Consider the following 13,071-nt stretch of genomic DNA (forward strand, 5'->3'; position numbering starts at 1 on the left):
TTTTAGAATAGTTTGGGTAACTTGGTTCCCAGGGCATAAAGCCTGTCGTTCACGTCCAAATTTTTTTTTTATATATTACTCACCCCATGTAGTTTGTAGTGGTGGCTGAGAAAATTTTTTAATCTCGTATATTTTTATGGAGAAATTACATATGACAGATTCAAATTGAATGGGGCCAAGGGGTGAGCAATTCTGGACAATGTCAAACAGTGGCAGGGGGGGGATTGTCACGTAACTGGTATCGCATAGCCCACATACATACATACAAAATGCGTGTATTTTTTGCTGAAATCCCTATTAACAGTTACTCCCAGAAAATTTCATGCAGACAATAAACAGGAGAGGTGTCTTTCCCACAATGATCTTCCTCTGATTTGAAGATCTCCTTCACCTCATTCACTGGTCAAGAATCCTGTCTTCCAATTGCTCAGGTGTTATTTGCGTAAAATATTTTCAAGGAAAGAGTTGTTTGCATTTTTTTGCCAGGATGTTTTTATTTTTGATTACATCAAAGGTAATTCCTTTTTGTTTGAAGTCGCAGGATTAAGCCAGTATTTCCAGCCCTTCTATCAGCCCAATGAGTGTGGTAAAGCTCTTTGTGTGAGACCAGATGTGATGGAACTGGACGAGCTTTATGAATTTCCCGAATATTCTCGGGACCCAACAATGTACCTCGCTTTAAGGAATCTTATCTTGGCCTCTTGGTTTAGGAATTGTAAAGTAAGTATATTCTTGTAGGATTTAATGCATCATAAAGTACAAAACCTGCCAAGTGAGTTTTTTTTTAAACCCTGCTTGCTGTATTTATTATGGATGATGTTGTGGTCAGTAGGACTTCCTAACAGTTCCAGACAATTTAGTTTAAACTGGTAGCCCAATTTGTGTGGACTTGGCATGCTCTGATTTTCTCCATGTACTCCGGTTTTTCTTCCGGTTACTAAAGATGAGTTTAGGTTAATTTTGTGACTTTAAACAGGTACAATGAAGGTGTCTCATCCAGTACCATTTTGTGCTTTTCTTCTACTGTTGTTGCCATTATGACCCTTGTAATAGACGGCACACATGGACTGGCATCTTGGCTGTGAGTGAACAAGGATTCTTGTCCAGCTGGGAGGCCAGTACAATGGATGGACTGGGAGAGATGAGCACTGCTAAATATTTTCTCCTCCAATACACTACCTGGTTTAGGATTCCCACACAGACACCAGCAGGGCATGCTGGAACCTGTAGTCCCACGACGCAGTCCTGTTGGGTTCTGTGGGGGCCACCAGGGGGAGCTGAAGGACTTAACAATCCCTACTTTGTGGGACTTCTGATTGACCCGAAATTACTCCTAGGTTCAAGTTAAAAGAGACCACTCAAGCTCATTCAGGCAAGTCAGAGTCGGGTGGAAGGGGACGAAGCTTGCAAGCAGGAGTGGAAGGGTGAGAATGAGAAAGAAAGTGAAGATTTATAGTGTGTTTGGTTTAAGCCTCACTTGACACCCTTAGGTACAAGGTATTTATACAAATAAACACTTTATTTAAATTGAGACGTGCGTCTGTGTGGTTGTATCTGGGGTTTGGGGTGCTGCAGTGCCCCCTGGTGGTCACACCCTGTATTGGAATAAAGGAGTTTACAAAATAATTTCTTTTTTGGAGAAAAGGTTTAACTTTGGGGAGTGAAATCTTGTTATTTTAGTGTCGTTTAAGACCAGTCAGTAAATACTTTTGGAGGGAAATGTAAAACCCCTGCAGTGTTTTGTAATGTATCATTTAACACTAGAATTACCAGAGCCTACGAAAAAACTTGTAAATCCGTCCCACCTTAAATCGCGTCTTAAATCCGTTTGCACCTCTCCGCCAGAGTCCTTTGTCATCTAAATGTGCTGATAAACAAAAGCTACTAGCAGCCAGCTATTCCACCCCCCCCCCACCGACTTAGAACGAATTTCTCCTAGCTCATGCCTTGCCTTGATTTGATTATCTGGGATTGAAGTGGAGTTTTAGAGTGGAAATATACAGTAGTGTTATTTGGAATACACGCATTTCATGTGTGTTCCATTCCGTTCAGTAGTCTGTGCAAACACATTTTTAAAACAGAAACGTTTTTCATATTCTAATAGTAAATGACAAAATGTAGGCATAAACTATATAACGTATGAAGCCTGAAGTCCATATATCAAAGAAACACTTTCACAAAAGGTACAAATAAGAGAACACGTGCGCTTTTATTCAAAAATATAACTGCACAAAAAAAAAAGCCGCATTAGCATGCCACATTGACACTCTTACTGCAACCGCCGTGGTGGCGTAATGGTATCAGCTCCTGACTGGAAATCGGAGGGTGGCGAGTTCGATCCCGCACGGCTCCACTTCGAGATGTGAACTGCTCTTATTCTTACAGTTTTAGAATAACAACATAAATTTGATTTCAGTCTGTAACAGCCGGTGTAACTTATGATACTGGTAAAGGTTAGCTTTTTTTTTTTTTTTTTTTTAATTCGCTTTTCTTTCTCGCAGTCGCATTTAGAATCAATCCATACAACCCCATCTGACACAGCTGTTTTCACATAAATAAAAGTGCATTTTTATTCAAGAGTATAACCGAAGAATAAAGAAAGCAAGTTACAGTTGGTGGTTGATACGCCAGCTTGCGTGGTGCAATGCTAAGAACTGCTGATATCAAGTGACGGTGAGATACGAAGAAGGCAGCTTCGCCAGCGTTTGTGTGTCAGAACCCTTTTGGGGGGGGGGGGCAGTAGTATGCATCGTGGTACACTGCAGAGCTATAGCGCGTCTTTATGTCAGATGGGGTTGTATGGATTGATTCTGAATGCGACTGCGAGAATGAAAAGTGAATTAAAAAAAAAAAAAAAAAAAAAAAAAAAGCTAACCTTTACCAGTATCATAAGTTACACCGGCTGTTACAGACTGAAATCAAACTTATGTTGTTATTCTAAAATTGTAAGAATAAGAGCAGTTCACATCTCGAAGTGGAGCCGTGCGGGATCGAACTCGCCACCCTCTGATTCCCAGTCAGGAACTGATACCATTACGCCACCGCGGCGGTTGCAGTAAGAGTGTCAATGTGGCATGCTAATGCGGCTTTTTTTTTTGTGGTTATATTTTTGAATAAAAGCACACGTGTTCTCTTATTTGTTCCTTTTGTGAAAGTGTTTCTTTGATATATGGACTTCAGGCTTCATACGTTATATAGTTTATGCCTACATTTTGTCATTTACTATTAGAATATGAAAAACGTTTCTGTTTTAAAAATGTGTTTGCACAGACTACTGAACGGAACGGAACACACATGAAATGCGTGTATTCCAAATAACACTACTGTATATTATTTCCACTCTAAAACTCCACTTCAATCCCAGATAATCAAATCAAGGCAAGCCATGAGCAAGGAGAAATTCATTCTAAGTCGGTGGGGGGATGGAATAGCTGGCTGCCAGTAGCTTTTACTTATCAGCACATTTAGATGACAAAGGACTCTGGCGGAGAGGTGCAAACGGATTTAAGACGCGATTTAAGGTGGGACGGATTTACAAGTTTTTTCGTAGGCTCTGGTAATTCTAGTGTTAAAGATGCATCCAAGATAAGAAGGGTCGGCCTTCTTATTAACTGGAATTTTTGTTTGCTCTGCTCACACATACACACTTAATCTAGCATTGCGGCACAGGGTGCTGCTTAAGCCAGTGTCACATTGCACAACCCCTCGTCAAACTTGACAACGGTAGTTGATGATTTCATCTCCTGGGTATTTCACATTACACTACTGGGGAATTGCAGGGCACAAGTTAAATTAGATTAGCGTACGCTGCTTTAGATTAAGTAAATCTAAGAAGAAGAAGTTACTGTCGTCGTCTTCTTCTTTCGGCCGCTCCTGTTAGGGGTTGCCACAGCGGATCATCATCTTCCATATCTTTCTGTCCTCTGCATCTTGTTCCGTCACACCCATCACCTGCATGTCCTCTCTCGCCACATCTATAAACCTTCTCTTAGGCCTTCCTCTTCTCCTCTTGCCTGGCAGCTCTATCCTTAGCACCCTTCTCTCATTGTACTCCGCATCCCTCCTCTGCACATGTCCAAACCAATGCAATCTCGCCTCTCTGACTTTGTCTCCCAACCGTCCAACTTGAGCTGACCCTCTAATGTCCTCATTTCTAATCCTAACAATCCTCGTCACACCCAATGCAAATCTTAACATCTTTAACTCGGCCACCTCCAGCTCTGTCTCCTGTGCCACCATCTCCAACCCATATAACATAGCTGGTCTCACTACAATGTTCCATGTATTCATTTATAATAGTTTCTTTTTTTAATGTTTTCATTATTTTAAAAAGTACCTTTTGCTCACAGTCAAGTGAGTTTGTGTTGTAAAACCTAAAAACTTCTGTTCAGTCCATTTATTGACCTACACAGTTGTGTGTAAAGGCGGCTTTAGTGAACACAACCAGTTGAGGGATTTCTGCTGAACCTGTGATGCCAGTTAAGAAGTCTTACCATATAGCAGTCTTTAATCTCTCCCCTGAAAAGCTAAATGATGATAAATAAAATGTCTGCGTTGGACACCGGGGGCATTCAAAGAATCCGTTAAATTTAAAACAAATGTGTTGTGCTGTTTTTGCAGGAAGTCCTGACTCCAGAGAAATGTGCACCTCACATTATTGTTCGTGGTTTGGTTAGGGTTCGCTGCGTTCAGGAGATGGAGCGAATTCTTCACTTCATGACAAGAAAGGGCCTCGTAAATACTGGAATTTTGTCTGTTAAGCACCCTCTTCTACCAAAAGAATACACCAAAGTAAGTAACACTTTCTCTCTCTCTCTCTCTCTGTTTTCTTTCAATATCAATTCCGCACTCCACAATGTATTCCATATCTCGTACCAGATAGGACAGCAGTCCACCTTGAGGGCTCGGTTTCTGTTGCCTGCATTAGTTCTCCTTATGTGTTCTGATTTCAGATATCTTGCTTAAAAAAAGGGAAGAGGCCTCAACTAATTCTGTAGAATCCTTAAGTCCTCCTCCACATAACAATTCGGAATGACAAAACCGAAAACAGGGGTCATCTCCTGTTGTCCTTTATGCTTCCTGCACAGTCAAAGTGTGACTGATCCTATTGAGTCGTGACTACATGAACAGTGTGGCTAGATGTGCCGAGTTATTTAACCGAGGGTTTACTCCTGTTCCTTCTAGAGCCGCAGCATTGGGGTTCTCTCTGATTACACAGAGAATCTGAAATGCAACTTCAAGTACTTGTGTCAACAACAGGGGAGTGAGTCCCGTCAACTAGCAGCTTTGGTTTAAAGGGGGGGGCGTTGACCCAAACGGTGGGTGTTTATTACTGGACAGAAGATGCTGTGACTCATTGATGACAATAGAAGTGAACCAACCAGTAAATCTGAGTGGGCTGTCCATGGAAGTGATGTGTGAAGAAATACCTGCAGTGCTGCATACTGGAGTAACGTGAATCTGGTAGGAGGTACGGTGTTTTACATGTTCAGTGAAAGGCTAAACGTTTAAACTGTAACACATTTGAAGAAAATTCAAACATGAATCGCACAATCCTAAACTGTAGTGTGCTGGAATACTTGATTTTCACATGTCAAGTGCTTTCACTGATAATGGAATTGCAGTTTCCATACCAGTGTTTTTTTCCTGTAATATTGCGTAAGTGAAGTGGAACCAAGTGATTGACGATACATGGACAGAGCATTTGCAGCCATGAAAAAGTAAGCAGTTACCGCTGGTCCTGTTCCATCAGTAAGAAGAGGCTTGTTCTGTTCTCACAAGTCAGAAAAGAAACTCAACGTGAAAGTCGTCTCTTCTCTCTGTCTCAAAGCTGAACTGCTTGAAACACAAAGCACCCAAAAATTTGCGTGAAAGACTTGAATACTTGTGGATGAAGCGTGTCCCCCAAAATGGGCACAGAGATCTTTTCAGTTTTTAAAAAAATCAGTTCTATTTATTTGTATAATACACACTTTGTGCTAATCGGCTGGAGTTGTGGCCGCTTTCCCCCTGCAGTGATGCATTGTAGAGTGGCTGCAGTGCTCCTGGTGGTCAGACCTGGGAATTGCAACCTAAATGTGTGATGCCTTATAAAATCTTATCATTTAAAAGACGCACTGAATACATGTGGATGCTGTTGTGTATTTTTAAATATACTGTTTCGTTTTATTGAAACCTACCCTTCAGGTGCAATTTTTTAAAGTGTATTAAGTAGTTTAGCAAGAATTTCTGTTTGATAACATAATGTTTAGGTACAGGGGCTCTGTTTTTAGAATTATTACAGTTTTATAACTCTTGTACTTAAGTTTTTAAGCATGCTTGACTTTTAGCGTAAAAAATAATTTTAACGCAGAGTTTTATATATCATGTGTCCTGAAACAACAGTGACTTTTTTGTGTAATTTGTTTTTGTGGAGTTTAGGTAACCATGAAATCAAGTGTTACAGCAGATGACTGACGTTTATCTTGTCCTTTTGTTCATCAGAAATCAGTGATTGTTATCGGTGCAGGCACATCAGGCTTGGCCGCTGCTCGTCAGCTCAAAAACTTTGGAGTGCAGGTAAGCCACATCACGCTTACAATGTGAGGATATGTGGAACTGCTTGTATGTTACATGTATTGCCTCATATAAGATAATAAGAAAATCTTTACATTTGCATTTATTTAAATTGTCACTGTTATGAGCTCTGAGAGTAACCAATAGACAGGGTGCTATATAAGAGTAAATGTAATTGAAATTAAAGAAAAGGGGGGACCCCTTCTATGTTTTAAAATGAGAGCTTGCTAGAATTAGGCAAACCATCAATGTGATGCAGAAACTAAGCTAAAATGGGCTTTTAATCCACTTTATATTGCATGCTTTTAGCTTAATGTTAATGGTCTGAAAGTAACAACTAACTCGGAGACCCCTCAAAGATCAGCGTGGTACATTTTCATTTTTCTTAATCTGAGCAAAATTATTTTATTCACTCTGTGTTTAGGAAATTTGAAAATAATTATCACAGATAAACCGTGCTCTTCTACTTTGCTCTTGCATCCCTCCATGACTGAATCACTAAGTTTTGTTTTAATTCCATTGGCCCACCCGCACCCCTTCTGACCTTCTAATTGTTACGTTTCCTGAGGCTTCATTTTGGCCTCCAGGCGGTGCGGTAACACTTTTTCTAACTTTCAGACAATCGACCAATGTGTGTTTAACTAGGAACTTCACTTCCAAACCATTTGCTAGAAATCTTTACAAACAAAGACGTCTGTCCTGGCAGAGCCCAAGAAGGACTGATATGGCATTGTAGGAAAGGCGCCACAAGTGATTTTTAATATTCTGCCATTAGAGGTTCAAATTCAACCTGACAAAGGACTTTCTGACATAGCCGCCCCCAAATTTGTTAGCACAAATTTGTACTTCAAGAAGAAAGTCCTCATCACCCATCTGGTCTATATCCATCACAGTCTTCAACAGCTGGAAGCCTGACTAATTTGACTGTGGGTCGGATATACACTCGATCCTTTACCTGAATCTTCACTGTACGTATGCGACCATCAGGTCCTGGGTAGGTTTCAATGATTTTACCGCTTGGCCATGATGCTCTTGGGAGTTGCGCATCAATAATCATGACTACCTCTCCAACCTTCAACTCATCACAGTCAGTCTGCCATTTCTGACGGAGCTGGAGACCAGGTAAGTAATTCTTGACAAAATTACTCCAAAAATGATCAGCTAAAATCTGACTGTGACGCCATCGCCGTCGTCCCAGCAAATCATCTGGAGGGTAAACTACCTGTGGTAGTGAAGCATCTCGCCGCCCCATGAGCAACAGATTCGGAGTTATCGGGTCAGGATCTGCCACATCTGAGGATACATATCCCAGGGGTTTGGAGTTCAAAATACCTTCAACTTCTATAAGAACGGTAGCTAATACGGCCTCAGTCACAACATTGGTTCCAAGAACTACTCGTAAGGCACTCTTCACTGACCTGATTTCCCGTTCCCAGGTCCCTCCAAAATGTGGACTACTTGGTGGGTTGAACTGAAATTTCACTTGCTGCTTAGCGAGTTGCTCCTGCAAGGAAGGTGTCATGGCAGTAATAGCTTCCTTTAACTCAGCTTCTCCTCCTCGGAAATTTGTACCTCTGTCAGACAGAAGTTCAGAAGGCTGGCCTCTTCTTGACACAAACCGACGGAAAGCCATGAGAAATGCATCAGTATCTAAATTTTCAATTAAATCTAAATGAACACAACGAGTAGTCATACATTTGAATATAATTCCCCAACGTTTTTCCGTCCTCCGGCCAATTTTTACCGTAAAGGGACCAAAGCAATCAACCCCTGTGGACCAAAAGGGTGGCTTAAATAGCCGTAGTCGTGCTGGAGGTAGATCCGCCATCTTTGGAGCCCGAGTGGTGGCACGCCAACGCTGGCATTCCCTACATTGGTGCTGATGTCGTCTGATAGCCTCACGACCCCTTAATATCCAATATTTTCTTCTTACCTCTGCAAACACACGCTCTGGGCCTGGGTGCAGAAGTTTTTCATCATAGTTCTGAATGAGCAGTTTAGTTATTGGGTGACATGGGTCCAGTACAATAGGATGGATGCCTTCCTCATTAAAACCCTCTATTCTTCTTAGTCGGCCACCGACTCGAATGAGACCCACAGTATGGTCAAATTCTGGTGATAATGTCCTCAAGCGACTACTTAGAGGTATTTCCACTCCTGATTGAAGATTCTTGACTTCTACAGGGAAACTGCTCTGTTGAGCTCTTCTTAGGAGTTCAACTTCCGTCTCCCTCCAGGTTTCTGCTGAGGAATAAGCACTTGAATTCCCATCAGCCGCCCCATGAAGATCCTGAATGGTAGCCTTAACTAAATCATTCCAAGACTGGAAAGGACTTGGATCTGGATATCTAGTGTGCTGCTCCATTACAAGACTTCCACAAAAGGTAGCATTCTTCATTTCAGTGGAGTCCTCAGGTGGGCCAGTAATCAAGGAACATGGCCATTCGTTAATAGGCTGTTTGAGAAAGGAAGGTCCATTCCTCCATCTGTTTAACTCACTAAGCTCCTTTAGGGTCTTTCCCCGGGTAATGTCATCAGCTGGATTATCTTTGGTTGCTATGTAATTCCAGTTGTCTAAATTGGTTAAGTTCTGTATTTCCGCTACTCTGGTGCCTACAAACACTTTATACCGACAGGATTCGGATTTCAGCCAGGTCAAGACTGTAGTGGAATCACTCCACAAGAGTACCTGCCCTATAGGCAAGCTCAGCTCTGTGGTAAGTAGATGCGCTAACTGAGCACCAGTTAAAGCAGCACAAAGCTCTAGACGAGGCATTGAGATTTGCCGTTTGGGGGCTACCCTGGACCTAGCCATCACAAAGCTAACATGTATTCCCCCCTTTTCATCTTCAGTACGTAGATAAGCAACAGACCCATATAATCGCTCGGAGGCATCACAGAATACATGCAAGTCTCTCTTAGCCCCGGGAGTATCAGCACATGGTGGGATGTAGCAGCGAGGCAAGATTACATGCTTTATACTGCCTAGCTCCTCTACCCAGGTAAGCCATCGTTGCACAAGGGTGTCATGGGTAATATGATCATCCCAACCACTTTCAGTCTTCCAAAGGTCTTGTACCAGAACCTTGGCTCGTGCTGTAAAGGGAGTGAGAAACCCCAGTGGGTCATACTGGCTGGCAAGTACCTTATAAATGTTCCGCTTAGTTGGCTCAATGCATTCAATTGGGCAACATCTGTAACCAAGACTGTCCATGGTACAGTTCCAGCGGAGACCTAGTGTTGGCTCTAGTGGCTCTTCGCCATGCTGTGAAAGCCACAATACAGAATTCTCTGATCTGGCCTCATCTGGGAGATGTTGAATGACTGATGTGAAATTGCTGGCCCACTGCCTAATTTCAAAGCCACCTTCAGAAAGATGTTGACACAATTTATCTACTAGCTGCTTGGCACTTTCTATACACGGTAAGCTGTACAGACAGTTATCCACATAAAAAGCTTTATTAACACAATTCCACACCTCTTCAAAGCCTTCCTGATTGTCCTGAGCATGTTTTCTCAATGCATATGTTGCACAACAAGGGTTACAGGTTGTGCCGAAAGGTAAGACTTGCCATTCATAAACACTTGGTAACTTATCACGGTCCATATTTCTCCATATAAACCTCAGTAATGACCTGTCAGAAGGTAGCAAACGTATTTGATGAAACATAGCCTTGATGTCACCAGATATGGCAACTATATGCTGGCGAAATCGAAGAACAACACCCAGTAATGAGGGTCCCAAAGTTGGACCTGCAAACAGATGATCATTTAAGGCAAGTCCGTCCCTCTGATAGGAGCAGTTGAATACAAGCCTGTATTTACCATTATGCTGCACCATATGATGTGGTATATACCAAGCCTCTTCATGTGATTTTATTTCCTTTTCAGTCAGAATTCTGACATGGCCTGCATCCACAAGCTTCTGGATGTGCAGTGTATGTAAGTCAGCCAAATATTGATCTTTCATAAGACACCTTTCTACACGTCTAAGGTTGGGGAAAGCATAGCTTCTGGAGAAGCAAGGAAGCATGGACTTCTGGAACGTCTCAATAATGGGGTGGCATATCTTTTGACCCCATGGACCTCAACTCTCACAGTCCTTGTTTCAAGCAAGTCCAGGGCTTGTTGGTCTTGCTTGGACTGGGTCACCTGCTGCAGGTTCAGATAGGGTAAAGTGTCGGTCTGCCAAAGCCGCTCTACATTTCTTATTAGTTCAGTTGAGGGGGATGAGACATTCATCAGTATACATCTTTCATCTTGTCCCTGTCCTTGGATTAGACCTGCAGGCCCTTGTAGTGTCCATCCCAAAGCAGTGCGGACTGCAACAGGTGCATTCGGTGGACCAAAATTTACTGGTTGAATCGGCATCACCAGTTGGGGAAAATCTGAGCCTATCAGAAGCAAAGGACAGGCCCGGTCTATCTGAGGTAATGGTACATTGCGTAGATGCAGGTAACGCTTCTTTAACTCATTAATAGGGTATGAGTATTCTGACAAGCACAGACTGTTTGCAGAGAAGGCCCGTTGAATGGTATATTTCTTGTTGGGTTCATTCACCGAAGAGACTTCAAAGTTCACCGCATTACCAGGAATCCGGACAATATCCTGTCGGACTGTTCTAAGAGTCATTACCTCTGGGGTTTGGGGTAACTTTAGTGTGCTGACTGCCGCAGTCATGATAATGGTCCTTTCCGATCCATCATCTAGGACAGCAAAGGTCTCAACTGAACGCCCAGCATAGTGTACTAGAATCTTCACGACTTTAAGTAACACTTGATGTGGACGTCTGTTCCGGTCAATGTATATGGCATCAGACTTGACTACGGTCATGAGTACACTCTGCCCTCTTCTCTGCATAACAGTATCATGCAGAATTGTAAGGTGGAGCTCCTTGCATGTGTTGCATGGCTTCTTCAACGTACACGAGTCAGGGGTGTGTGTACGGCCACATTTCCAACAACGCTCGTTATCTCTTATCCAGTTGGCAACCTGTTCAGCACTTAATTTCTTAAAGTCTGTGCAGGCATTCAGATAGTGCTTCTCGTTATTGCAGAATGGGCAATAAGGTTTGAGCTCTTCATTGGACGTTTTAAGTGAAGGAGAGGAGTGAGGATTCGGTTGAAATGCAACTGGCTCAGCATTATAGTAAATTGTGTTGGTTGGCTCTGTTCTCCGGACTGAAATTGTATTCTCCTTTCTGCCATGCTTCAATGTCTCCCCCCGATACAGGGCAGCAGCTTGCTCCGAAATGCATTTAGCACGGGACTTGGTTTGTAGCCAGACTGAAAGGTCCTGCAGTGTGTAGGTACAGTCTGCATTGGACTGTAATATTCCTTGAGCAAAGCAATATTCCACAAATCCATCACGATAACTAGGGGGCAACTTGCTCAAAAGCCGATCCACATGTGATCCACACCTCAATTCGTAACCACCTTCTCCTTCCAAAGCCTGAAGCATACCAACCAATGCATGTACTGAAAGGGCAAAGTCCTCAAATGCTTCAGCATCCCCAAATTTTATAGGTGAAGCATTAAGTATTGTTCCTATTTCACTCTGTACTAGCTGCCTTGGTTGACCATATTTCTCTTTCAGCGCTTGCAGGGAAATCGAATATGGATTTGGGCAATGCATATATGCTTTGGCCAATTTGTGTGCACCAGGAAATTTCAAACATCCAAGCAGCACTTGGTATTTGTACTGTTCAGTGAGATGGGGATGGCCATTGAAAAGACTGTCTAGTCCCATTTTGAAGAGAGCAAATTCACTCTCTTTGCCACTCTCAAAGCATGGCAGTTTCGGCTTAGGAATCCCACATGATGAAGCAATAAGCAAGTCCATCATATCGGGTGCGACTTGTACTGAAGGGGCATAGGCAGATGGCTTTGACAGGAAGGGTGATTCTGTAGGCATGTTAGAAATCGTAGGAGGGACATTCACCAGCTGGAAAGGCTGATGTACAAGTCGTGGACCCCCAGGCAGTTGGTGCCTGGCGTTTCCACTCTGCATATTATTTGTTACATGTTGGATTGGTGTATTGATTATAGGAAAACTAAAATCCTGGTGGTCTTGGGACATTATTGTTGCAGTAGGGACCCTGGCACTGTCATCCTTAATTCTGCCACTCAGGTCTAATGGATAGGACATGGTGAAGGGCTCTGCATTCACATTAAGCAAATCTTTAGTTGGTGCTGACAGATTTGAGAAGTGCTTTGGGATCTGGGAAACAGTAGGGGTCACAATCCCTTTACGTTCATTTTCCATAACAAATGAAGAAATCATTTGTGCTTCTTCTAAGTCCTGCTCAGCCCTTCGGAGACGTCGCTGCTGGGACAACTGCTGGGCTATAGCCTCTCTTTCCTTCAATGCTTCTCTAGCCTGAGTGTCTAGTAGTCTACATTGCTCATCTATTTTAAGGTCTTCCTCTATTTGTTTTCTGAGTTCTTGCAGTTCCACAAGTTTCCTTTTTTCTCTAAGAAAGGCAGACTGTGAATCACTTAATGACAAATGCGTAAC

General features: G+C 42.6%; 1 protein-coding gene across 4 annotated transcripts in view; it reads left to right on the forward strand.

The window, feature by feature from the left end:
• Positions 1–13,071, forward strand: part of LOC114663667 (lysine-specific histone demethylase 2) — an 82,075-nt gene that overhangs the window by 45,513 nt on the left and 23,491 nt on the right. For all 4 annotated transcript variants that reach the window (XM_051935980.1, XM_028817562.2, XM_028817565.2 and 1 more), the window contains 3 exons: positions 536–720; positions 4,621–4,791; positions 6,484–6,558. In XM_051935980.1, coding sequence (XP_051791940.1) covers positions 536–720; positions 4,621–4,791; positions 6,484–6,558 — 431 coding nt within the window. The remainder of the gene's footprint in view (positions 1–535; positions 721–4,620; positions 4,792–6,483; positions 6,559–13,071) is intronic.

This window comes from Erpetoichthys calabaricus, chromosome 13, assembly GCF_900747795.2.
Source record: "Erpetoichthys calabaricus chromosome 13, fErpCal1.3, whole genome shotgun sequence".
In the NCBI taxonomy this organism is placed as follows: Eukaryota; Metazoa; Chordata; class Cladistia; order Polypteriformes; family Polypteridae; genus Erpetoichthys; species Erpetoichthys calabaricus.